Source organism: Apteryx rowi, unplaced genomic scaffold, assembly GCF_003343035.1.
Source record: "Apteryx rowi isolate R43461 unplaced genomic scaffold, aptRow1 scaffold_139, whole genome shotgun sequence".
Taxonomy (NCBI): Eukaryota; Metazoa; Chordata; class Aves; order Apterygiformes; family Apterygidae; genus Apteryx; species Apteryx rowi.
In genome coordinates this window covers 261602-289529 of record NW_020447630.1, presented here as the reverse complement: position 1 = coordinate 289529, position 27928 = coordinate 261602, and the positions used below count along the sequence as shown (strand labels likewise).

The 27928-nt window shown below is 38.9% G+C and overlaps 1 protein-coding gene across 5 annotated transcripts in view; it reads left to right on the top strand.

Moving 5' to 3' along the window:
* ANKDD1B (ankyrin repeat and death domain containing 1B) overlaps positions 1–27928 on the top strand; it is a 35589-nt gene that overhangs the window by 4981 nt on the left and 2680 nt on the right. For 2 of the 5 annotated variants that reach the window (XM_026057385.1, XM_026057389.1), the window contains exons 2-13: positions 3882–3985; positions 6232–6330; positions 11239–11337; positions 11430–11534; positions 12633–12731; positions 14406–14504; positions 16691–16789; positions 17691–17789; positions 19384–19482; positions 21643–21741; positions 24157–24252; positions 27633–27828. In XM_026057385.1, the coding sequence (XP_025913170.1) occupies positions 3882–3985; positions 6232–6330; positions 11239–11337; positions 11430–11534; positions 12633–12731; positions 14406–14504; positions 16691–16789; positions 17691–17789; positions 19384–19482; positions 21643–21741; positions 24157–24252; positions 27633–27828 (1293 nt within the window). Of the gene's footprint in view, positions 1–1258; positions 2102–3881; positions 3986–6231; positions 6331–11238; positions 11338–11429; positions 11535–12632; positions 12732–14405; positions 14505–16690; positions 16790–17690; positions 17790–19383; positions 19483–21642; positions 21742–24156; positions 24253–27632; positions 27829–27928 lie in introns of those variants that run through there. The other 3 variants (XM_026057388.1, XM_026057386.1, XM_026057387.1) reach the window with 3 other exon arrangements.

The following is a 27928-nucleotide window of genomic DNA, read 5'->3' as shown; positions in this document are numbered from 1 at the left end:
CCTGTGATCTCAATGTGATAACCAAGCACTGTTCTTCTGGGTCATGCTTCCTGTTTCCAGATTTGCAAAGAAGGCTGATAAGAGCAGAAAGGAAAACATATGAATGAAATATTACTGTAAGATTCAATAGATGGTTTTCACATGACTTCTTTAAATCGGAAAATGATTATTTTAGAAAAATATTCTCGTGACTTAAATATATAACCACTTTGCTCTAGTCATTTTTTTACAGTAACAAGCATGAAAATGGAGAGAATTTTGAAAGAAAAAAAATGTTATCAAAAACATTAACTATGATTTAATTTTTAGAAACTGTAGAGTGAAAATGACTTGGAATGTAGTGTTGTCATTATTTTTGTATTTTCCCTCCTTAGAACTCTTCAGCCCATCCAAATTCCTGTTTTAGTCTATGTTCTTTTCAAGATACTGACAGATTTCATATTGTGGATACCACAAGAGGAAATTCAAGAAAGGAGAGAGGGGAAAAAAAATGAAGTTCAACAAAGGCAGGTGCAGGGTCCTGGGGAGGAATAACCCCATGCACCAGTAGAGGTTGGGGGTTGACCTGCTGGAAAGCAGCTCTGCCGAGAAGGACCTGGGAGTGCTGGCGGACACCAAGTTAAGCATGAGGCAGCAATGTGCCCTTGTGGCCAAGAAGGCCAATGGCATCCTGGGCTGCATCAGGAAGAGTGTTGCCAGCAGGTGGAGGGAGGTGATCCTCCCCCTCTACTCAGCCCTGGGGAGGCCACATCTGGAGTACTGCGTCCAGTTCTGGGCTCCCCGGTACAAGAGGGATGTGGCACTACTGGAGCAAGTCCAGCCAAGGGCTACAAAGATGATTAGGGGATTGGAGCATCTCCACTATGAGGAAAGGCTGGGAGAGCTGGGCCTGTTTAGCTTGGAGAAGAGAAGGCTGAGAGGAGATCTTATCAATGTGTACAAGTATCTGAAGGGAGGGTGTCAAGAGGATGGGACCAGACTCTTTTCAGTGGTGCCCAGCAACAGGACGCGAGGCAACGGGCACAAACTGAAACACAGACAGTTCCATCTGAACATGAGGAAAAACTTTTTCACTGTGAGGGTGACAGAGCACTGGAAGAGGTTGCCCAGAGAGGTTGTGGAGTCTCCTTCTCTGGAGATATTCAAAACGCGCCTGGACGCAATCCTGTGCAATGTGCTCTAGGTGACCCTGCTTGAGCAGGGGGGTTGGACTAGATGATCTCCAGAGGTCCCTTCCAACCTCAACCATTCTGTGATTCTGTGATTCTGTGAAATATAATTATTTTGATGAAACCTGTAGATCAGTGAGCCAAAAATTTTGTATGAAGCCATGGAAAACAAAACAAAAAGAATTAACAGCCACAAGTGGATTATGTGCTGCTGCTGCTACTTGAAAATAGTGATTGCTAATAATGCAAGGAACACCAAGTTCTGGAAACCACAGCTCTGGTAGAAAGCTTCCATAAATCTGTTGTCTGACAATTCTATACTTTGGTAACTTTATGCATGGAAAAAGTATTTTGCAGAAGTAGGAAAAGGTTGTGCAGAAAGTTAGCACAGCAGTGTGCCTGGAGTGCTGCTGTTCTTACTTCCTGAATTAAGAGTTATTAAGAGAGAGAGATTAGAAAACATCATACCCTGAGCAAAAAGTCTTCTTTTTAACTGTGTACTTCCAGTTCATCACTTGTGAACAGGAGGAGAAGAGCAATCATTAATTCCTTTTCAGAACTACAGCAAAACTGTCCTTTCTGGTGCAGATATAGTAAAGCAACATTGCTGTCTCTTGTTCCTTGAAGGCAGTGTAAGTAATCTATTGGGATTGTTCCTGAATGTCCTGAGTTGCAAGTGTTTGGCTCTGCACCTTCATGTAAGGTACATGTACAAGTGCTTGTCAGCAACTGCTGGGAATGGATGTGGCCTAATTGTGACTAGACACAGTTACAGCTAATTGGTGGCCTACATTTTGTTTCTGTTTTTACCACAGATTTTCTTTGAACAAGGTATCTTGTGACCACTGGTTTACCTATGTTTGACACCAAGATAGTGGAAATCTCTAGCAGGTACTTCTTTATGGGTGTAGACTATGAAAACTACAAGTGAGGTGTGTATTCTGCAAAGATCACTGCTCACAATGCTGATTCAGTTGTCAGTCATGCTCCTTGTCACAGGTGCGAGTTTTACGGAACACGCGTTACATACAATTTGTTTGAAAACTTGCATATAACACATTTTAGACATGGAGAATTTGAAGAAATGGAAATTTCCATATGCATAATGGTAACTTTGGTTAAAATTTTTGCATGAATCTGGACAAATATTCTGTGGAAATATTACTACCACTGTGTTCAATTCTTACGCTCTTCCCAAGGCATCTTCTGTCAGCCACAGTTGGAGGCAGGATATTCATGCAAATGGACCTTTGACCTGATCTGCTGAGACCATTCTTTGTAATGACATGACATTGTTTTGGTGAAAGCTGGGTGACTTTTTCAACTGAAGGAAAGCAGGATATTACTTTTAATATTTGAAAGCTAAGACAATAATCATAGCTATAGCAATATTACTATTTAAATATTTAGTGTATATGTGCATTTTTGTTTGCAGCTGCTTGTTTTCTTGATCTGTGGCCCCTGTTTTGCAAAATGGGCTAAATAATATATTCTGATTTGAATAGAGTTTTGGGAGGATGCTTCTGTTTGAGGTGTAGGAAAGCCTGGAAATAGCTTTGGAACTGTCCGGTTTAATTTTTAGCTTGTTTTGCGCAGGACAACTGTGATTATTCTCACTGAGATTATAATCATGAGTAATGTGTAAGATGCAATTAAGTGAATGCCATGCTGATTTTCTTTAGTATGCTCTGCAGTCATGCTGCCTCAAGCTGTATTCTCATTAGCTGTTAATAAACTTAGAGAGAATGCAGTAGGACGGAACTCGTGTGAGATCTCTCTAAGGAACAAATGGTTGCTGCAGTTTCTAGTTCAATGGATAGTGCTGTCCTCTTTGTTGATAACATTGGATAAATGCATTCTTAGATAGCTTCTCTCTAGGGCATTTTGGTCTGAAAGCTAAGTGATTAACTTTTTTGACTGTGATATGCTAGTAAATTAAGAGTAGCTGATACCATTTCTTGCAGCTAATATCCTAATTTTATCCAAGTGTTAAATGTTAAGGTAGAACATGCTGATAGAAAAAATACTCTGACTTCCAGGTCAGCTAAACTGGTTATCAAGCACTGTAATTTCATTTTCCAAAGTTAACTAAACAGTATGTATTTTATTACAGTGGTTCAATTGTGTGCTGTAGCTACTTTAGTTGACCAAACAGATGTTCTGTTTTGGGTTGAGGCGTTAAAGGAAGGTCTTGGCAGAATAGTAAATTACTCATTCTGGCCAAATTTTAAGTACAAGTACTAATCTTTTTTTCCTGTAAACCTCCTGCCATTTCAGTTGGGTCATACCAGTCAGTTACTGGTGTATGTTGTTATGTATTTTGGTGATGTATTCTGTTGTAAAATGGAGCAACTTTTCCCAAGGATATGAAATGAATTCTGTAGTTTGTACTGTTGGCTGTTATATTCATAAAATGCATTGGGATCCGTTTTGATAGCAGGAGCTTCATAAATGAACTCTCATTACCATGAGCAATAATGATACTTTGTTCTGTGAAGAGTCTATTTGCACTTAAAATTTGAAACTAGAAACATCAGCCAGATGTCTCTAGAGGAAAAAATGCAATCCTGGAACAATTCTATGATGAGAAGCAAATGATTCACATAATATATTAAATCAGGACAAATAACAGAAGGTAAGAACAGTATCATCACTTAAGTTTGTTGTGGCTATTTCTTTAGTAATATAAATTTTTTGTCATGTTTTTCACAGTATTGCCAGATGAGAGAGAATTTCAGTATGCTGCTAAAATGAACAATTTGGAAGCCATGGAAAAATTGTTTAAAAAGAATGTTAACATAAATGCTGTAGATACTGTGAGTATGAAGTATCTGACAGATCAGTGGTCTGAAATGTGACTCATGTTGGGTCGTGCAGTGGGCTCCCGATGTAACTAGCGCAGTCAGCTGCAAGGTGATGAGGCTGAGAGTCCCCTTCTAGAATCTGGTTAAGCAGTATTTCATGTGTCCAGTTAGCCTCTGTAGGATTTCATGCAGCAAAGCTCACAGGCCTTTGAATTTGCTACTTGTCTGTGCATAAAATTGGGAATTAAGGACTCCTGAATTGTGGTCCTTGCTCTAATATTGCCTCTGTGCTCTTGGGTGATTAATTTCTTTGTCCCAAGTTCCCCATCTTTTAGAATGGGAAGACTTAACCTCACAGACACTTTAAGAATGGATTTATGCTGCTAAAATTGGAGATTTAAAATGCCAGTGAAATGATATTGTTCAGTGTGTGCGGAAACATAGGAGCATTCTACCATGTCTTTTTGTCTTCAGGCTGAGATCAGAGTTCAGATTTGCCATAAATAGATAAGAATGTATATCTTATACTGATACCAGCTCTAGGCCTAAAATCTGAGGAAGTGTATTTCACCATATTGAAATACAGTTCCCTGCTCCACATTAGAGGCAGTTCAACAACAATTCAGTTGTCCTGGTATTTAATCAGGGAGTTACAAGAAATGGAGAACAGTTTGCCCCCAATGGCTGCATCTAAATCATCTAAGCATGTACATCCTAATGTTACTTAACCGTGGCTTCTGAAAAAACTTGCTTCCCATGCCCACGTGCATTTTTCCCCACTGGGAGTCAAGGCAAATGTACAATTACTTTCCTTGGTTTGTTTGTAAAAAAGAGGGAGACAGAACTCTTTTGAGCAAAGTAACCTTGAACAAAGATAGTGTTCCCAACACATACATAGTACTATAAATACATAGAAAGTAACAGTCGAACCCACTTACTTAAAAATAGTTCTTGCCTCCTTATTCCTTTCCAGAATACAGGGAATTAAACCAAATACTGTTACCGTCCAGTAATTTGAATCTTTACTCCTTCATCCTTAAATCAAATCTATCCTATGAGAGATTTACCAGTGTAGCTACTTGAGTATTGTGTATCAATTGTTCATAGTGGAGACTGTACTGGCAAAACTGTTCTTTTGTTTGCATTGATTGTTCCAGCCACTGTATTTCCAAGCAAAATAAGCTAGGCTGCCAAAAGGTGAATTTGTTGATACAGAGCACTGGAACAGGTTGCCCAGAGAGGTTGTGGAGTCTCCTTCTCTGGAGATATTCAAAACCCGCCTGGACGCAATCCTGTGCAACATGCTCTAGGTGACCCTGCTTGAGCAGGGGGGTTGGACTAGATGATCTCCAGAGGTCCCTTCCAACCTCAGCGATTCTGTGATTCTGTGAACTGTTTCTGTGCTAAGAGGCTTTTTGGCTTAAGTCTGACAGTCTAAATCCCACCTTTTTATACTTCTAACTCATATAGCTGTAAATTTAGCCTTACACATGAATAAACAAATTCAAACTCACTTTTAAAGTTAATTGGTTAAATCACATTGTCTCCTTGTATGGGAACTTTCTGTGAATCGTGTTAAATCCAATAATGGTTATTTTAATTGTAAATGAAGCTGTCTCCTCTAAGGTTTAATGCAGTTTAACCAATCCATTTTAAATTCATGCCTTTAGTTACCTAAGTGAAAAATTAATCAAGTGTTTCTGATAAGCCTTGAGCCTATTCACAAATGTGAAATTACTATGTTTGCAAGGTAAAAACCTTCATTTACCTAAATAATGGGTCAGTTTGGAAAGGTAACTAATACTGAGTGAAGGAGAAATCTCATCATGTGTTGAAGAGAGAGTCAAAAGCAAGCAGGGCACCAAAATCAAATCTAATTGCGGAAATCTAGTTCTTTTTCAAATCAAACCATATAATACAATAGTAAATGTGAATGTTTCTTGTATTGCATGCATCTCTTCTAGACAGTGTGTGATTACTTAATCCTGCTTTGACACTTCAGTGAATTTCAGTGAAGGGATTACGATGCTACATAGAGTAACTAAACTGTTCTGTTTCTACTATAAATCTTTAAGATCAATATCTAAATTCTATCCAAGCAAACAGAAATACAGATAAAGACCAAGTCTGGCTGTTGCTGGAGAAATATGCAAATGTATATTTGTTAAAAAGCAGAGAATTCAGAAATCCTGATCATCTGCATAATAATGAAAAGAATTCTCTTACGGACCTGACAACCAAAGCTTTGCTTATTTCAGTTGAAGCGCACTGCCCTTCATTTTGCTGTTGCAAGAAATCATGTATCTGCAGTGGATTTTCTTCTCTATCACAAAGCTAGACTTGACATGGCAGATCAGGTAAGCAAAGCTGGTTTTTTTGTATATTTATATATATATTTATAAAAAATAATTTTGCATATTTTGATTCATACATTATAGGAACACTTTAGGGAAGAATAAAGGTAGATACTTTCCTTGTGCCTCTGATTTTACAAAATTTTATGCTTGCTGTAAATGCTCCAATTTGCTTCAAGACTGCACACGTTTGTATGAAAGAAACATTCTTAGCATGAAAAGTATGGCCCAGACTGTTGGCTATGTTGAATACTTGTGTGAGCACAAAGATGGTTGAAGCCACTTGTACAAATAACCTGTCTCTGCGATAGCTGTATATTGATCTGTAGCCACAGCTGTATAAAAGCAATCTTCTTAGCTCCAGGGATCACTAGGAGCTCAGAAGGTGACTGCTTGTGTTCCCTCCTTCCATTTTTATGCGAGCAACTTAATGCAAGACTCTGTCAGCTACTCTGCAGCCTCCAAGGCATTAAGGGTTGAATGATTTCTGGCTAGTTTAGTTGGGAAACATGGTGATGCATAGTGCAGGATTTGATTCAGATGTTAAAGCCAAATTTGTGGTATGTTATTAATAAATAGGCTGTTTAAACTAAGAGTTTTACAATGAACTGTATGTACTTTTTTTCCAGAGAAGCTATTTGTTTCTTTTTTTATATTTCTTCCAAAGCAATGAAAATAGATGAATCATTTACCTTCCCCTTCCCTCCCCCTCCTGTTTACCCCTCTCTCCTTATCCAGTGTATGCTGCAGTGTTTAAGTTGTAAGTAAGGCAAAATCCAGGTTGGGGAGGATGGTGGGGGAAGGAAACTTCCTAGTTTGTTTTCACTTTCTGTTTGATGGAAAATAACATGAAAGAGACCTGTCCATCTCAGTTACCAGCAGTTTCTGACTTGGGTACTCACCTGTAATATGGAAAACCCATGTCCTATTTAGCTTAGCTTAATTTGCTCTGGAACATTGTCCTGAGTTTCCCTTCTTGTGAATATCCTACATGCAGAAGGAAGGTGCTGAACGGTGTTGTTTTGAAGAAATATGACTGTTCTTCTGGATTCTATCAGCTCCTAAGCAAATCTTGTACTGTTGTAATCAACATTTTGATAGCTCTTTAAGTAGGTAATGATTTCCCTTTCGTCTGACATTCTGAAAGACATTGCATGAATAATAATGAAATACTATGAAATTAATAGGCTATGATATAAATGCAAATAGAGTAGTTCTATAAGAAATGAACATTTTCCTTCAAGCAGTAGTGCTCTGTAGCAACAGTTAAGAGAGGGGATTCCTGGATCTTTTGCAGGATATAGTGTTAATGTAATTTTATTCTGTAACTATTGTAAATTTTTCTCTATGGCAAATTATATTTCAGTGGCTATCTTTCAGCTTTGTTGAGGCAATGAGGTGATTCAAAACATTTTATGGGTCCTTTAATACCTTGACAGGGTGCACTGAAAACAGGTTGGAATTACAGTACTCTATGTTGGGGTCCCATTAAACATGTCACTCAGTCTCACTCTGATTAAGGTTTACCTTTTAATTAATAGATGTTGTTAATCATCTTTTCTTCCTTCAAAGAACACTGAAAACACTTATTCCTTCATGATTAGCTTACAGAGATTAATTATTGTGACATTACATACTATATTTGACAGTGATTCATGTACTCTTTGGCAATCAGTCTGATCTTGCAATTGCTAAGAAACAGAATGAAGAGACTGTGACTTTTCCTTATTGCATTTCAGTTTCTGCCAGAATTGTTATATTAATAACCATAGGGTTTTAAACATTCTTAACATTTCTTCATAGAAGTTAGCTGATTAAAAATACAAAATACTGTTCTTAACAGTATGTATGTGTTACTTCTCAAGTGTGACTCTCCATCTTTAGATTGGAGACTTGAGACTGATTGATTGAGATAGTTATGATGTTTATTAGTTAAGCAGCACACCTCTAAGAAAGTAGTAATACCTTAATTGGCTAATAAACACACCACTATTAGTATTAATTCACAATTATATCACTGCAACTTAGAGTTGCATTGATAGAGTTACAATTCTTTAGTATTAGTATTGAGACACAATTATATTACTACAAAGAAATCATCTAAACACATAAGCACTGTTAATTTACAATTCTGCTGCCTTTCATCCTGCACCAAGTATTAAAGTACAAATCCTTACAAGTTTATCCTTTCTTACTCCACCCTGCCACACCAAGTCTTTCCGACATGATGGAGAGTCCAGCAAGGTTGTCCAAGTGAGTTCCCTCCAGTGTCCTCGGGGGCTTGGCTCTGCAGGTCAGCTTCACCACCGTCAGTAGGCATCCACAATCCTTCAAGATCCCTGTCACAACATCCTGCCCTTCTTTGTTCTCCAACTGATTTTACACCTTATTCCCTATCTTCTTCTTTTCCTGAACCCACCTTTTTTCTACTACCTTTTCCCTACCCACACTTCTCCCAAATAAAAAACCCACCCACAGAATCGTTGAGGTTGGAGGGGACCTCTGGAGATTGTCTAGTCCAAGCCCCCTGCTCAAAGCAGTGTCATTGAGAGCTGGTTACTCAGGACCTTCTCCAGTCTGGTTTTGAACATCTCCGAGGATGGAGACTCCACAACCTCTCTGGGCAACTGATTCCAGTGTTCAATTGCTCTTAAAGTAAAAAGTTCTTTCTCATGTTTAAACTAAACTTCCTGTAATTCAATCTGTGTCCATTTCCTCTTGTCCTTTCACTGGGCACCACTGAGAAGAGTCTGTCTCCTTTTTCTTAACTGCCCCACATCAGATTTTTATACACATTGATAAGGTGGCCTGAGCCTTCTCTTCTCAAAGCTAAACAGTACCAGCTTTCTCAGCCTCTCATCATATATCAGATGCTCCAGTCCCTTAATCATCTTTGTGGCCCTTTGCTGGAGTTGCTCCAGTATGTCCATGTCTCTCTTGTACTGCCCAGAACTGGAGTCAGCACTCCAGATGTCTCACCAGTGCTGAGTAGAGGAGAAGGCTCACCTCCCTCAAACTGCTGGCAACACTCTTCCTTATGCAACCCAGGATGCTGTTGGCCTCCTTTGCCACAAGGGTATGTGGCTGGCCCATGTTCAGCTTGTCCAGGACTTCCAGGTCCTTTTCTGCCAAGTTGCACTCCAGCTGGTTGGCACCAAGTCTGTCCTGGTGCCTGGGGTAATTCATCCCCAGGTGCCGGACTTCACACTTCCCTGTGTTGAACTTCATGGTGTTCCTGTCAGCCCATTTCTCCGGTCTGGCGAGGTCCCTTTGAATGGTGCCACAGCCATCTGGTCTATCAAGCACTCCTCCCAATTTTGTATTATCTACAAACTTACTGAGGGTGTATTCAGTCCCGTCATCCATGAAGATGTTAAACAGTAATTGACCCCAGTAACCCTGGGGTATGCTACCAGTGACTGGCCTCCATGTGGACATCATGCCACTGATCACAACCCTTTTGAGCACAGCAGTTCACCTAGTTTTCAAACCACCTCGCTGGCTGTTTATCTAGCCTGTGCTTCATCAGTTTGTCTATGAGGATGTTGCAGGAGACAGTGTCGAAACCCTTACTAAGGTTGAGATAAACAACATTCACAGCTCTCTTCTCATCCACTGAGCCAGTCATCTCATTGTAAAAGACTATCAGGTTTAATTAATTTTTTCTTATTGGTCACAATTTTGTTAAATTTATACCCAAATTAGGTGCTTGATATTGTTACCTTAGGCAATTTTGGCCTAATGTGGTGTTACTGATGCAGCTATGTATGGGAAGGTGACCTTGCATCCCAAGACTCCCTTCTGAACCTTCATGCTTGTTACGTTTCACCTACATTATATGCTCTTCTGGGCAAAATTTTCTTACTTTAGCCTTGACTCCCGTACCTAATTCTCATTAAACACAAGCAGTTTCTTACATTATGCACAGACAGCTTGCATACCAGAGCAACAATATAACCCATTTTGTGCTCACATGGTATCTCTGTCCTTGAATAGTTTTCATCACACTCCTGGCTCCCATCAGTGGTTTTAGCTGGTTTGGAGGCCTAGTGTTCTAGCAGGACCTCTTGTTACAATATGAAACGTCTTTTAATTCTTCATTCTGTTATGCTAGACTGTTGAAGCAATATCTGATAGTTATGTCTGTGAAGATAATACACTAGTGTGTGGTTTTTTTTTTGTTTTGTTTTGTTTTGTTTTTTTATGAAAATGTGACTTAGATAAAACTTTCTGCTAGTACTGGGAAAATAGTGCCCCTATTTTCCAGGCAGTTTAGCATTTCTAACATGTGTCAACTTGTTCTAAACTGTAGCTGTGATCCAAGAAGGTAGCTGCAGAAACTATTGAAGGTACGTTTTAAGGGCTTCATGCTGTCAGTGTTTATTTATATGTTGAAGTATCAGCATATTAATAGTCCTGCTGCAGCTGGGCACATGCGGTTGCAAGTTGAAGATGTGAATAAAAGTGAATCATAAGTTTTTTGTTTTTTGTTTTTTATGATATTGTTTTAAATATTATGGTCTGAAATTGAAAGTCCCTTTAAAATTACCCTTTTAAAAATTAATGTTTAATTTTGCTCTCCTGTTTAGTTTGAAAGTTTTTTCAGGACAAGTTTATAAGCTACAGTAAGAAATTTTCTGTCTAGAAATCCTTATCTTAGAATGGGATTAATCTTTCTCTGGAGATGTCTTTCTGTTAAGAAGAGGAGGAGCCTGAACACTTAGTTAAGTCTTGATGCATGACATTTAACTTAAGTGAGATAAGTCCCAGTCACGGTGCCAGGTGATAATACTGACACTCTTGTGCCTGCAGAGCAGAACCCATTCATACACTGAATTAATCAAAAAGCTTTTTTTTTTTTTCAAAGAGAGATTTTGGTGGTAATCTATGTCTTTTTCATTTTATTTGAAGCATGGCCTGACAGTGATTCATCTTGCAGCTTGGTCTGGAAATCTGGATATTATGCGAAAATTAGTTAAAGCAGGTGCTGATCAAAAGACTGAGAATGAGGTTTGTTGATGAAAAATTTTAATCAACTCTAAACATGTTTATGCTGAGAAAAATTAAACTTGTTCTTACAGAGTTGCCTTGTATTTTTTCAGGAAGGAATGAATGTACTGCATTTTGCAGCTCAGAACAACAGTGTTAAAATAGTTGATTATTTTCTCCAAGATCTTCATCTGAATGACTTGAACAAGCCCGATGGGGTACAGTATGTTACTTTCTGTTTATTTCTTTGATGTCATCTAATGTAGGATATGGACCTACATGTAGCCATTCTACACTGTGAAGAGTGGAGGTGCACCTACTCTGCAGCAGTGCAAGAACCTTTTCCTCATTGGATTTTCTGTGTTTATATTTCTATACCTTACTGTGGGCTCTCTCTTTGAAGGCTTGCCTAGCTAAGTAGGATATTTTACCTTTACATAGGGAAAAACATAGGAGCTGCCCCCAAAATAACAAACCTCCCCATCCTCTTTTGGAGCTTTGTATTGTACTGACCTGATGCTGCAAAATCCTGAATGCTTTCTACATATGACAAGGCCAACAAAGCTGAGTTAATTTAACAAAACAGAACTTTGTGTTTCAGACTTTGTGTTTCAGAATCTTGAGAACGTTTCATAATTATCTATTAGTCCATTTCTTGCACTTTTTTCTTAGACACGTAATATAGGCCACTATCAGGTAGCCTTTGGTTAGACAACCTGTCTGACCAATGATATCATTTTATGTCAAGAGAAATTTCTTAGGTTGAATTGTAAGCAGGAGGAAAAGTTTTTGTTGGTTTTAACCAACAGAAAACAAATGTAGAACACTAAATTCAGGCCTCCTAGGGGAAACTTCTCGGATATACTGGTTGTGGACTGTGTTTGCAGAATTCTGATCAAATGTGTTACACCATGGAAATAAATCTTTGAACTGCTTTGGTCCCTGTTTCTGAGCGTCTCAGTCTTTTAATGAAACAGTTCTTCTGAGGAATAGTTCTATACTAAGAATAATTAAGAACTCAATATTTGGAGCACAATCTCTACTTCATTTGTTACCTTTTCTGCTCAGTTTTCAAATATTTTCTTCAAGATATGCAGGATGTATAATCTATTTTTTACTCTAAGAAAATGTTGCCTTTTTTTTTTTAATTCTTGACCTTCTTGTATATGTCTACTTTTTTGTTGATTTACTTAGTCATATGATATATAAATGTTTATGCAGAATATACGTGCATCTATATTGCCATATATCTGATAAATAGAAGCAGAATATTTTACTTTCAATAATATTGTGTTCTTTACATGATTGTTTTCTAGAAAGGTAAAAAGCCATTTCTTCTGGCATCTGAAAAAGGCCATGCTGACATGATAAACAAATTGATTACTCTAAAGCTGTTTACATCTGAAAAAGATAAGGTAAAGTTTTATTTTCAGTAGAAGTACAAATGCGAATGTGCTTATGAAAGATTAATTTGTTTCAGGGTAGTTACTACATAACCAAGCATAGGAATAAGGTGTGCAGACATCATGGTGCTAGATGTGCTATATATTGAATATGATATATGTTGGATGGACCAACAATGACACAAAGATAATGATTTTTTGATAATTAATGGAGGACAGTGGCATTTCTGGTCTTGCTGCCAGGAATCTTTTCCATATGTATTAATAATTCATGTAAAACAATACAAATGTAGGCTGTCTATTGGGAGAAGTGGGAAGGTCTAGTGAGTAAGGTGCCAGCCTCAGTACTGGCAGACCAGGTTTTCCAGTTTTTAGCTCTGCTCAGCTGTGTCTGTGTGTCACTGCTAAGACCTGCATGACAAGTTTTTTGAAAGGTTTTTAAATACTTCAAGACACAAATAAACACTTACGGGGAATTTTCAGAAGTGCCAGAACACTTAAATCTGATTGAATTTTAAGGTGTCTAAATACCATTCAAAATCTGCCCTTACTCCTTACTTCACTATCTGTGGAATGAGGATGTCAGTGCTTCTCTATGTCCTAGGCATTGCAAGGATAAATACATTAAAAATTGTGAAATGGCAAGGTATTGTTATTATAGAACCATGCATGTAAGCATCCAGTAAGTTATGCTAGAAAAGAAATGAAACTTTTATTTTTGTATTCTGGTAATACTTTAAAAACTGCAATACAGCATGAAGCTCTCCCATGCTAAGCACTTTATCAGCAGAGGTTAAAAGAGAGTTTTGTCCCAGAAAGATAACCAGCTGAATAGGTAAAGCAGCAATGATGGGAGAATGCTGCAATCCTAGAAGCAGAATAAGTGGGTTAGAACACAGAACAGGAACTCATCTCCTGGGTTACTAAAAGCAATCACAGTTTATGTACATCACTTAACAAACCTACCTTTTTGTAAAAAGAACCGCCCCCCTCACCAACTGGTGAGACTGGAATTCCTCCAAGGGTTCTACCAGTTTTCAGCTTCAGTTTGTTTCTAGCCAGTTTTATATCTGTTCTTGTACCAGCATTGTCTTTTAGCTCAAAAGCTGCTGCTGCTCTTCCTGATGCTTATCTAGATTGCTCTTTGTTTTTATTTGCTTGCTTGTGTGCTGTTTTTTTTCTCAGCTAGTGAGGAATTGTGCTGTTGGTGAAGAGGACTTGAAGATTGCTATGGTGGCATCAAAGGCCTAGATTTTGGCCCTTAATCATTAAATTACTGCTTTTGTGGGGCTTGGCCAAATCCTCATCCTTGTGGGATCCAGTGCCCAAAGTTAACAATTTTCTTCTGAATCATTCTTTAAGAGTTAGAATTTCAGGCCTTTCCACTGGTAATACCCTGCGATTTTCATAATACATGAAACAACCATAAAGTCCTCAGTTCTGTCTTTCAATAGGCCAGCAAAGTTATGTCTGTGTACATGTGAAAAGGCTCTTTTTGGATTAGAAAAAAGTGTGAATGTTGGAACATTCTGTGGAACTGCCCCTTTCTCCTTGTATACAAGAGTGTGATCTGGAAAGACCAAAGGTTTTGTATTTAAACACATGTTAACGCAAGCTATTGTTTTTACTTAATGTTTCTACTTTAATCTGGGTTTTAAAATATCTTCTTTGACATTTTAATTCAAGGAGGGAAACACAGCATTGCATCTAGCAGCTAAAAATGGTCACGGTGAAGTTGTACAAATTCTGCTCAAACATTGGAAAGAAATAAATGACCTCAATCAGGTGAGGACACAGAAATTACTGAAGGAGATAGAGATTGGAAAAACAACAAAAATAATATTTTAAAAAAAGAAATGTTGCACTGACTAGACTTCATTAGTTCTGCTGCTTTCCAGTGTTTGCATCCTATTTCTTTGTCCCTCCTCCAATGAATTCAGCTCCACTAACTCCTTCAATATCTCTTACTCTGTCCTCTATTCCATGCGCAATGGCTTCCTCTCCATCTTGCATACCCTAACTACTGATAGAATGAAAGGCAGAACAAATGTGGCTGGTTGCAAGCTAAGCAGGTGGTACTTCTGTGACATATAGAGGTTATGTGCTGGTGTACAAGTCTGCAAGCCAAACAAAACTCTTCAGTGTACACTGTGACTTGTCCGTCAGTGAAGATCACAGAATTACTGAGGTTGGAAGGGACCTCTGGAGATCCTCTGGTACAACCCCATGCTCAAGCAAGATCAGCTAGAACAGGTTCCCCAGGACCATGTCCAGCTAGGTTTTGAATATCTCCAAGGATAGAGACTCTACAGACTCTCAAGATGTTAATATGGTCACTTATTTCAGTTACTGAACTCACGGCTATGATTTCATGAGCAGCTGAGTGGAGTCCAGTCCTCCACTTTGTTTCCAGTCCTTCAACCTTTCTGGCCACATGATCCTGTTCCTTGTACTGCCTCTGGTGCTTTATAGGTCTCTGTGAGACAGTTCATCGTTCACACCCAGCACATGCCATCACAGGCACCTCAGCAAGGAGGTCTCGGATTTGTATGTTGTTCATCCGATCTCGCTTGGCTGCACAGAATTGACTTCAGACATTGTCAGCCCACTTTTTTTTTCCTGGGTTAGTACTGTTGAGTTCAGCCAGCATATTCATAGAGTACATACTAGCGGTGAAGTTTGTATCCCTGCGTTGATACACTCATGAGCACATGCGTAATTCATGCTTTGTTTTAAGATATAAAGTAGGTGTGAAGGAGGGGAATGCATGCTTAAGTCTAATCACTCAGTTCATAATTACTGCTTTGCAAAAGGAATTGTTTCTTCTGCTTCTTTCGTGGGGCGGCTGGAATGAATTGGGCGAGTTAGTTCAATTCTTAGTGGGCAGGCATGCCCATTGCAGGAACCTGCCTTGTGGCTCACAATCTCTTCTGCTGTCCCAGCAGAAGACTGTATGAAATGAGTAAGGGACATCCACTCCTACTGAAGGTCCTTCTCTTCATTTATCAAGAAAAGATTTATGAGTAGAGGGATTATCTCTTAGCCAACTAGTCTGGGTTTTTTTCAGCTATGCAAGCTTTGAGAGACAAGTCCTTTTGAAATTTGAAGCCCCTGTGTTTCCAAAATTTGTCCAAGAAAGGTGTTGCTTCTGCACACAGAGCTTGTACTACTTTTGGCCCTACCATGTCATGGCTAAAAAGTGCTAGTTGGAGATGTTCCATTTTGTGTGTAAACAGAGCTCTCTCACCTCAGCACTAGCAATGTACTAGAATATATTAAATTTTAACAGAGTAGCAGTGTCAGGAGTTCAGGCAAGAAAAAATAGGGAATTATTAATGCTTCAGTGAATGCTGAAACACTGGAGTAACTTTAAATAAACCTTTGTGTATTGTAATATTTCACATGTAGGGATTAGGTCATTGTGCTGCTAATGTAACTTATTTTAGAGACTTGCTTTGGAGACATGAAGATTTTGGGGAGGTGAGAACTTTGGAAAAACATATGCAACAGGTTTACTGCTCCTTTTAACTAGTGCTAGAATTGAGAATACATCAGAAATCCATGGCACTGGGTTAACAGAGCCTGGCCTTTGTGGTATGCACTGACACAAGAGCATTGCTGTTTTGTGCTGAGTAGCGGCAATTTCTATCCATCGTCTTTGTTTCTGTGTCTGCTGATTGTAATGTTCTTTCAAAACGAAGAACACGATAAAGACGTATGAAATAGTTATCTGTACACTTTAATGGACGTGTGTTGACATAAATGACATCCACCACTTAAGGGGTGGTGAGTTGTCATTTCATTTGCGTGTTCATACAGGAGCATTTAGGTGATGTACTCTTGCTACCATCTCTCCTTTTCTGTTGATCTGGATAAGTCTGATAAACTCATCTGTTTTGTGTCAGAACTTTATAATTGGCTATGCATAGCTTAAATTGGAACGGACATTTTGTCTCTCTTTGTTGGTTTAGAATGGAAAAACTCCATTTTATTTGTCTGTTGAAGGAGGTCATGAAAAATGTGCTGAGCTCTTGCTGGAAGCAGGGAGTGACATCAACCTTTTAACTCAAGTATGTAAATAGTGTTCCTTTAGCACACTGTTATTGGGACATGCTGGGCTGGGGAAAGGGTCATATCCTCCTCTTCTCTGTGTACTAACAATATATTTGTTCTGTTTATTTTTATGAAAAAATAAAAGATAATCATTTTATTAAAATATAAATGGGAATGTGGAGAATGTTAAAAGTACAAAATTTGTGTGGAAGAAATATAGTATAGATTTATTTGACAGAATATTGTGGTGGGGCTTTTATATTTACTGTTTATACAATAGTAAAACATATGGCTTGGAAATGTAACCAACTATGGGGTAATTGAAAATCTTCAATTTTGGCAGTGTGTATGACTGAGCTGATGATAAACCTGTTTTCAACATCTGGCTCCTGGATTCCAGTGTAACTCAGACTTCTTTAACAGCCTTGGTTTGCCTCTTGCAAGAATTTCCAAGAATTTGGTTCCAGGAGACTGAGAGCTTGTTTCATTTAGCAGAAGTATTAAGGGAAAATTTTCTATCAATTAAAAAAATTTATTAATGTGAATGTAATTGTTTATTAAAGGTCACACTGAAAGACCAGGAGATGTGCTGGAATTGTCACTGTCTATGATAGCTGACAGGATAGCTGACAAAGCTGTTTTTCTCTTCCTTAAGAGAAATTGGAAAGGACTATGGAGTGCTGGTGTTATGTTTGTTGCAATATAGTAACAATGTAAAGTTCCTTTAGTATTTACAAAACCACATCATACTAACTGGTGTCCTACTTCATTTTATATCATTTTATCAAAGGGACCTTTTTTTGGAAAATAGCACAAATTTAAATGAAAAATTATTCCATATGGATAGCAGTCTTTAGTTTTATTGTTTTTTCCAGAGGCAAAAACATAAGCTTTTGCTGTTTATAACATCTATTTCAGAACAATACCAGTGCTTTGCAAATTGCAATCCAGAATGGACATCTATCCTTGGTCACGTTTCTTCTTGATAAGAATATTGACCTTGTCCCTAAACCAGAGGTGAGCATGTATTAACATAACTTTTCTGCTGGCGTCCAGGACAAATTTGTTCTGTCTTTAATGCCTTCCTTGAGAATTCCTATAGCTGAATGAGACTGACTAGCTCTTTTATTATTTTTACTGTAAATGTTATTGATTATATGGTTTATGAATGTTTGTTAGCAATGTGTAGAGACTAATCAAGACAAGCTCCTGTTCCACAAACACGTCGAGTGCCTGGACAGACTAAAGCACTGCTGTGTAGAGGTGGCCAGGCTAACCCAAGGACTGGGCGGTATAAGGAGATTAGCAGAGTACTCTGCTTGGACTAAGTAGCAGTAGTGTAGGCATCCATGCATGGCACTTCATCTTACCTTGTGGATATCCCTATGTGAGGCAAATAAAAACTTCGGTGTTTTTACCCTCTGTGCTAAAAGCATATGCCTTCCAAATCTGCATACAGTCATTACTTGGAAAGGTGGGTGTTGTTTTTTTAAGTATTCTTAGTATTCAAATCTTGTCTCACTTCAGATACAACAGTTGTTACATCTGGAACTTTCTGTGAACAGGAAAATATTTTACACTTCTGCAGTACAGGATGAAAATAGAAATCCAGACTTCATGATTTACCTGCCATAATCACTTGACTGTCGTTTAATGTTGTCAAGGAGGAATAATTTGTAATGTCTTTGAAATGATTTATTTTAAAGATCAGTTGGTTGTTGCGCTGCTTGTTCACATTAACTTTCTGTAGCAGAAGCAACTCTTAAAATTATAATGTAAGTATTGGAAACATTTCCAGTACAGTGTTGTGCAAGTGCTTTATTATTTTTCTGTAGCCCTGAAGAAAAGGCTGTGGTTTGTAAAGACACTAATGAATAGGTCTCTGGCATTGGTGATTGGCACTGGTATGATTTATTTTTAGCTGTATTGAACAAGAAAGTGATGAATCATAGGTTCAACATGCAAATTGATCTTGCCAGTCTAATGGTTGGATTGTGACTTGTGTTGGACAAATGCTACAGTTATTTTCATGAATAGTCACTCAAATAACAAAACTTAATTTCTTTCTAGGTATAATTACCAAGAATATTAAAGAAGCAATGTGTTACAAGAATTTATTCCTGGAAAGTAGATTTTGACAGTTGTATACCTGATTTAGAATTATATTGTCTCCAGCCTATTCAAATAAGGGCAAACCAAGTTTTCTGAGGGAAAAGAAATGCTGCCCTAAAGTCTTTTTTGTGAACCAAAGGTAGCAGCACAGCCCATGTATGAATACATTAAAATTAGTGCCTTGCTGACAGTTTGTAAGCAGTGACATACTTACTGGTAAGCACTATGCAGTGAAAAATTATAGATTTCTCTAATGTATTTGTTTACAAGCTGCTGTAGATGTTGCATGAGGAGGAGGAGGCTAGTCATGTGGCTCTAACTGGGTCCCTGTGGCGTAACTCAGCACCTGGAGTTGTGTTTTCTGCAGCTTTAATCTCTGCTGGAGCATATCCTGTGTCCTATTTGCAGGGGACGCATTTTGACAAGACCTCCTTTTTATTTGAATGAAGCTTTTAATGAAAGTATCCTAGTATAATAGCTTTTTTTTTTTTCTCCACAGCAGAAGAATTCCCCTCTCCATTTAGCAGTCATCAATAATCATCTACCTGTAGTAAAAAGCCTCTTGGATGCCAAACATGCTATAAACTCCTTAAATCACGTAAGAAAAAGTGGGAAGCAATGTAACTTCATTGAGAAAGAAGAGATTATTTGGATTTTGTTTGAAATAGAAATTGCTGTTTCGTTTTTGTTTTTTTTTCCTTATGGACTCATGGTGCAATAAATAAGAGGCAGTTCCCTCCTTATCTTTTTGTGTGCACGCATAAGTATTGGGTGCTGGTACAGGCTGTGCTAGTACTGTTTGTGCAAGATATGGTAGCAAAACACTATATATCCAGAAGTTTTTTGGATTAATTTCTTGTTTGTTATGATTTATGAATAATAAATGACAAAAATGTCTCAGAGGTATGGAATTTAGAGGGAAACCCAGTGCAGAGAGCCATTTGCCTGTCTTTAGCTCACAGGAACTCTTTCAGTATAAACTTTCTGAAGTATACAGAGAGAGAGATCTGTCACAGGCTCTCTTAACCTCAAACGTGTCCCATTGAAAAACTAATCTGATACATAAAGGTTTGATTGATTCAGGATTTTTTCTCTTAATTAATGGCAATTCTGGGCAGGTCTAGCCATATAGTTCTAGATTAGAGAGGTTCTCCTTGATCCTTTTTTAATAAAAAGCAATGAAATCCCATGAAGATTAGTGCACTGAAAGAAAAATTAAGGCTTCCCAAGTAAACATGGAACACTGAGGATACAGAGTTATTCTATTTATTTTTATGTATATTGTTTTTTGGGAAAGAAATAGTCTTTGTGGAATCTGTGGCTTCCCCCATCCCATTATTCATTTTATTGAAATTTATGATTTTTTGCAGGAGACAGATAACCTCCAAAGCATCCTATTATTTGTAGCTAGAGTCAAAATGTGTGTGGCGATAAGCTATTTTGTTGAATAAAATAGACAATTTTGTAAACTTCTCACACATCTTTTAGAAATATTACTTGTGTTTTCTCTAGCATACTTGAAGTCACACACAATAGATACATACACATCTCTAAATTACGGAAGAAAAAAGGAGGATGTTTTATTGGGGGAAATTTGAGGTCATATAATCAGTGTGTATTCTCAAAAGAGCTTGAGTAAGACTGTATGTGGAACCCTAAAGCTGGCGTATCTTGGTGTGTAAGGATCTGTTTAATTCTGCAACCTGTAAGTTAAGGTACAATTTTAATAATTACATGAGGACCTAAAAAGTACTCTAACTACATCTGCAGAATGTAGGCTTGCATCATTAGAGGAGCACAGGCACAAAAACTTCAGATTAAAAGGATGCTGTGTCATATGAAACATACTGTGGGACATTTCCAGATATGCAAGATTTCCATAAATAATTATTTGCTGCTACATTGCACCCACAAAAGTCTGGAATACTTTCCTATAATAGTAAAGAATAGTAAAAGAGCAAGAAGCAAATAACTTCTTTGTGACAGGAATAGGTGTCTACTCTGATCATTAGACTGCTGAGCCCCCCTGCTGCTTGTGGTAGAACTGAGTTTCTTGATAATATTCTATATAAGAATAAATACTTAGATTTTTATGTGGGTAATTGGAGCAGTGTAGAGACTACACAACCCTCATTTTGGACCCAAAGATTAGACTTGAAGCAGAACATCCCTATCACTATACTTTTTGTTAATGGTTTGGTTTTGTTTAATGCTTTTGTTTGTGGTTTAAGATTCACTGGACCCATTATGGAGCAGGTAGATCTCTGTTTTACCTTCCACTCAATCCCACTATTTGGCAGGGCTGCCTAAGCAACTCTATTGTGGGCTGTGGCACAACGTACTATTGAAAGTTACGGATACCCACTTGACTTTGCATGAATTTCAGCAGGGAAAGGTTACTTGAGAGGGTGATATGGGGGTTGACGGTCACATGAAGCACTCTGCCCCAAACAGAGAGTTAGAGGATAGAGAGTTTGTTACATTACAGTGCATTAGAGGGGAATGATACTAATCTTTTCCTGAGCCATCTGGAACTCCTGTGTATTTTTCCTGTAGAGATCCCTGTAGAGATCTCTCTTGTTTGCCTTAAACAAAATTGGCAGTTAGATCATTCAAAAGTTAAATGCTTTCATTCTGTTCAGTATTTTCTAGCCAAGGCCGTCTCTCGTTGTGAATCTTATTTAGTTTTAAATCATAAGCATTTCCATTCTAAGGGGGAGTTTGGCATATTATATTTGTTTGGTGTTATTCATTCCAGAGGCAAGAAACCCCTTTGCATCTGGCAGCTGATCTTGGCAATGTGGAGCTGGTGGAAGTGCTGCTGAAGGCAGGCTGTGATCTCAAGACTGTGGATAAGGTATACTTCATATAATCCTCACGCAAGCAAGGATTATGTGACTTTGTTTTGTTTTGTTTATAATCTTCTCAGAGACACAGGAAGTGTGTTTCCAGCCATCTTTCGTACAATGAATGCAGCTAAGCATTATTTGTTACAAAGGAAGTTCCTTTTAATATTAGCTTGTTACAAAAGAAGTTCCACTTTAATATTGCCTTGCCTGCAGCTTGCAGAGATCTGAAATTGTTTTAGTGAAGAGCTGTTTTTGCATTTAGAGGTGGTGAAAGGCTGTGTGCTTAAAAATGTAAAACTTCTAAACTCCATAGTTGAAAGGGTAAACCTCACTGTCAGTCCTCAGATTTGAAAAGGACAAGTAAGTCTCACAGAGCAGAAGTGGTGTGCAGTCATTACCACCATACACCCACAGTCAAGTTTGTTGCCAGCAGAGAGAGAGACAGTTCAAATTTCACTGACTGCAGTGATGGTGAGTTTGCCCTTTAGTGCACTGGGCCATCTGAAATTGGTGGTGCCCGGTATCCTGACGAACCATTCAAGATGCATTCGGGTGGGTGCTTAGACCCTGAGGCATCTGTTACTGAAAGTCCAGTCTGGAAAGACTGAGGCAAGAACGGCAATGACTGGAAGAAGTACCAAAACAGAGAGTCCTGTCAACTTTAGACAGTGCCTTGGCTATTGGAAAAATGTCTCTACCTTTTTATATTCCAAAGGGAGACACTGAAAGTTACATCTTGATGCTCATTCTGACCTTAAGTACCTGCAGGCCTTTGAGCTGGATAGTGCCCTGATGTTATAGCTGTGTTGACAGATTTCAGGGCATATTATGAGCATGTGGCTTTGTGCCAGCACAAATTCTGTCATCTTTCTGCACTGCTTTTATTTCTTGGAAGGGCTGTTTCCTTGTCTGTTTACTGGGTGAGTCCTGGGGTGATTTCACAGCTGGGAACGTTGGCAAGTACAAGAGTCTTTGAGCTGAACTGCTCCTGGGGGTGCTAAAGATGTTCCCCTCCTTACTCGCTGAACAGCAGGCTGGGAGAAGGGGAGCCTGCTTGGGTTGCCAGCTCCCTGTTCTTCTGGTGTCTGTTCCCTGACAGCAGGAATCCTCAGTCTCCAGCATGTGTGACGCATCTGTACAAGCTGCCTGCTGTTAATGCTCAGGAAATGCTCTCTTGGGAGACTTGACTTCTCCCTGTCTTCAGGTGTAATTTTGATAGGACATGTTGATAGCCGGGAGAGCACTTTCTCTGCATAAGACTGTGGTGCTGCATGTGCACACAGGATCCCAGTGGTACTTGAAGCTAGCAAAGGAGGCCAGGCACCCTCCTTTTTCCACCTCCCGCCCTGGGAATGCAGAGTGCCTTTCCAGAGGTGGGCCCCAAGGAGCTCTTGCAGTCTGTGGTGTCTCCTTGTGTTAAGTACTTCTGTGTGATATTTTGTGAAATGTAATGTCTTAGGCTCCCAATGTGATGCTTTCTACAAATGGGATAATTATAATGATCTTGAACAGAGCCAGGAGCTAGAACTCAAAAGGTATGTGTCAGGGAACTTCATAATAGCTGGAGAGTTGAAGTGCCTTATAATTTAATTACTGAGCCTTCAAATTTTAAGGGGTTGTCTTCTTTTAGGCTTAATTTTCTAGAGGGCCTAGCTCTTGATGTGTGAAGAATACCCTGAATATTCACATCTGAGGCAGCTCTGCTCAGTGGAAATCCACTGCAAGTGGAAGATTACAGAGAGAATCCTGTAAAGCCATTGAAATGCCTGTACATCAAAGTGTTGGTAACAGATTAGTTCAGATAAACTGAACAGTCCTCTGTAACTGGAATTAAAACAACAGATTTTAATTCCTTTGATTGTCTGTACTACCCTCAAAACATCGCCTTCAGTAGTGCACTCTTCAGTTGTCATGATAAAGTCATGCACATACCCCCCTTCGTTGTATGACCCAGCTTCTCTTACCATCTAGAACAAGACCTGAGCTTATCCTTAGGAGTTTTGCAACTTTATCGCACCATCCAGCTGAAATGCCAGCTTAACCATAGCAGGGGGGTGACCTGTATTTGCAATAGTTTTCAGCATGTGGATGCCTGGGATTCCACTAACTCAGAAACAGTGACTGAAGAAAGCGTGTTGATAAAAAGCGTGCAGCAGTCTGCATATAAGAGGTTTCTGAAGCCAACTGTACCTCACTAGAAGTTTTTTAGGGGTCCACATGTTGGGGAAAATTGACCATCTCTGGATTCAGGGATTGCAACTCATACAAAGCATAGAAGAACTTTGATTGTAGCTGCCTTGAAGCTATAACATTGTAGTAGATGCATTTTCTTGAAAAAAATGGTAGGACTCTGTAAATTCTATAATGTACTTATCCTCATATATATATGAGATCATGTTATGATTCACTGTCTCTGCTTTCAGCATGGAAAAACTGCACTAGCTGTGGCATCAAGGAGCAATTATGCCCTCATCGTAGATATGATCATTAAAGCAGAAAGGTATTATGCTAGAAAACAGGTAAGAGACATCATTCACTACACTAAAGGAAACCATAAGGGAAAAGCTGATCCTGAACTTAGTGCCTTTTGCCTGAGATGATGTCGTCTTGAGAGGTTGTAAGACTAGCCTTGATAAATTGGGGTTAGGACTGGAAATTGGAAAGCCTCTATCCAGTTCAGGTTTTGTCCCTGACAAGCTGTAAAATTGTAGACAGAACGTATCATTTTCCAGCAACATGCACTAAACACAGAGAAAAAGGGGTGGAGACATATTCTGACCCAAATTCAGACTGTGCCATGAACATCAGAGTCCGGATGATCCGAATCCATGTTGACCCACGTGTCCTTTGGTACAGCAAAATCCTTGGTTTAAAAAAATGGAGTGCAAGTGTGTGTTGTTCCTTTGCCAGGGAGGGCAGCGAGCTCAGCCGCTGCAGTGAGCGCTCCCTCTTCTGTTTGACGCAGTTAATTACAAAACTCAAGAAACAAAGGGGAAAGACCCAGGCAACCACGTGAAGTAAGGACACTGCTTAGATTGGCCTCGATTGTCTGAATTTCTAAGCTTGTCTAGCTGTCACACTTTTTTTTAATATAGGCTGCTTAGTGATGGTACAGGATCTTGATTGGGACCATCTAAAATCCTGAGAAAGTATTTATTCTGATCATGACATTAGCAATGAACCACAAAGAACGTGCTATACCTACATACTTGCTAAGATAAAAGGGAGGTATTTCAGAGGATGGTGAAGGTTAATTTTAGTACCTATTAATGCTCCATAAATAATTCAGTCTTGTATTGGGCTGCTCAGATTTTCCTGTTTGGAGACAGTTTTATGCAAGCTCTAGCAATTGATTGAATCTGTTGGGTTTTGATATAATGCAACCTAAAATCCCCAAGCTATCACAAAAGCTCTCGTTTTCAGATTGGCGCTAGTGAGGGAGTACAAGTTGTCTATTTTTGTTGCATGAACCATAAAAACTGCAGAAATGAAGGTGCTACAGCTATTTATGTAAAGCAAGTAATCCTGTGAGCACCTGACCTAGCAAACTGGGCTAAAAGGACTGGTGAAAGGAATTTGATTGACTGTTTCAGTGTGTAGCTTGAAAACTATTTTGCTGCTCTTTCTCATTGCTAAGCTGCTATTTAAATCTACAGCCTCATTCTCATTCCTGCTTTCTACTAGTGAGTGTTTGTTTCACCAGATTAGCCAAGTGCCTCTCAGGGGTGGTACAGGCATACCTGATCCTGCCTGTGGGCAGGCACATGAACTAGCTGGTCTTTTACCATCCTCTCCAGCCCTACATGTCCATTTCTGTGATATTTAATGGTGCAGGGAATTGTGCTGGTAAATCATAGATCTAGATTAATTCTAATGAAAAACATGTCCGTGAACTGCCTGTGTTGTGCATAGCTAATTTGCTTCAGTTCAGAGTTGTCAGGTACGTTATTATTTCTTTCGGCTCGAAGGCAAATTAGAAGTGAAATCGCTTGTTGCCAAGGAAGATACGACAAGTCTGATAGCAGCGAGAAGTGATGCTCCTAACCTTTCGGCATTGTTTACTGAACTGCCTGAGGAGAAGAAAAGATGTTTAAGCAGATGCTTTTCTTCAAGAGCTCAACAGATGTTGGGAGATAAAAATATAAGTGTTTGTATCCCATTACCTGAAGCTAAGCGCACAGCTTTTGGGAGTAGTTCAAATGTTGCAGTTATGGAATATAAAGTTGTTCAGGTAGTGTTATCGTGCATGAAGCTACAGTGTTCTGAACCATTATTGTAAGAACCATCTTTTTATTACATTGAGCTGACTGTGATTTGTGACAAGGCATCTGTTACAAAAAGAAATGTCACATTGCTGTGAGGAAGTGCACGATACAAATTTGCGTGAAAGACTGTCTTGTTCTCTGTTTTTCCTTTTTTCTATTTATTGCTTCTACCCAACCCTTCACCACCCTTGCCAAGGCTGTTTTTGACTGGATTTGAGGGTTGCTGTTTGTATCCTACCCTAGACACACAAGTAGCAGCAAAGGGAAGCTGTGGTGCTGCAAAGGGAGGAGAGAGAAGTTTGTTTGCTTGTTTGTTTGTTTTTTAAACCCAGAAGGGAAGCACTGTCCTGGAGAGAGCCTGAGCCACTAATCAAGGCTACCCTGCAACATGTCCTAAACCTCACCTTGCATGCTTCACGAAGCATGAGATAGCTTGCACCAGAAAAATGTAATCTAACATATATGACAATGCCTAATTATTGAACTGAGGGTTTTTTCTTGCAAGTCTCACATAAGGTTAGGAAATAATACTGTTCTTGGCATTTAATCTAGAATGGAGTATTTTATGCTTAGCACTTCTAAAATGTAGCATGCTGCCATTTCCTTTTCTTGTCTAGTATCTGCTTTGTCATTCTGTATCAACTTCCTGAAGAGATTTCATTTTGGAGACTGATTTGAAACAGGACTAGCATGTAAACACAATGAAGTATCAAAGTAGTTTGAGTTTACCTCCACTAGGAAATAGGATTTCCCCTAGGTAGCACTCAACTGGGGCTGAAATAACTGCTGGAAACTGCTTTTGCAGAGGTACCCAAACAAGAAGCAGCCAACCCCATCATTCCTGTTTCAGGCAAGCCATAGATACTATAGCAACATCGTTTTTAACCTAGTGGGTAATATGTCTATGGTTTAGTTACAGTTTTGGTTTTGGTGTATGTGTATGGTTTTGCCTATGCAGGCAATAAAATTGGATCTAGGTTCAATGCACATGTGCTTATTGGTGCTCAGACGCTTTGCTGAACAGGGCCTTGGAAGCCAAACCCAACGGTTCATACTGCCACCGCGTGACCTAGTCGGGCCCACTTCAGCCAAGCAAAACTGATGGGGCAAAGATGGGAACATTTTGAGAAAGTCTCATGCAGATAGTGGCTAGCCTCTTTTTAGGGAGAGGTTAGCATTAAGAGAAGCAAGAGGAAAGAGTAAGAACTGTGGCTGAACCCCAAACACATTTAAAACATCACTTGTAGACATAGACAAAGAGCATAGCAGTACTTGAATATTACCTCGTATTACTATTGTGTATCAAGTGCCGGAGAAAATGTGTCTTATTTTGTATTTAACTTAGTGATACATAGCAGTAAACACAGGAAGTCTTTTTTTGCTGTCTGTTCTGTTGTTAAAACTGTAATAATGTTATCCGTTCTACGATATCTTCCAAAAGCGTGAATACTTTTTTCCCAAAGAGCTCTGGTAGCCAAACAAAATAGCTATTTCTTATAGTTCCTTTATCTGCACTGAGCAAATCACCTGTCAGCAACCACATATGACTGTATAGACCACAGTGTTCACTGCAGGCTAAACAAAAAAGTGTTCCTACCTTCATTACAAAATTTATCATCTGCTTTCCTTTTTAGGAACATCTAGATCATAATGATGCTGAGTCAGACTTTTTGTCTTTCAAACAAGATCACAGCACACAGACCAAGCAAATCCGTTCCTCCCTTTGGAATCTAGCGTACAATCAGTTAAAACCCCATGAATGGAAAAAACTGGCTCTGTTCTGGAAGTTCACAGATGAACAAATTAAAGCTATTGAAGAACAATGGGCAGGTAACAATTATTGGAATGTATAGACATAGTATATAAGTAATATAAATCACGATAGGGCATATAGTTGCTTTTTTAAGCTATGAGAGTATCCCAGATGTGT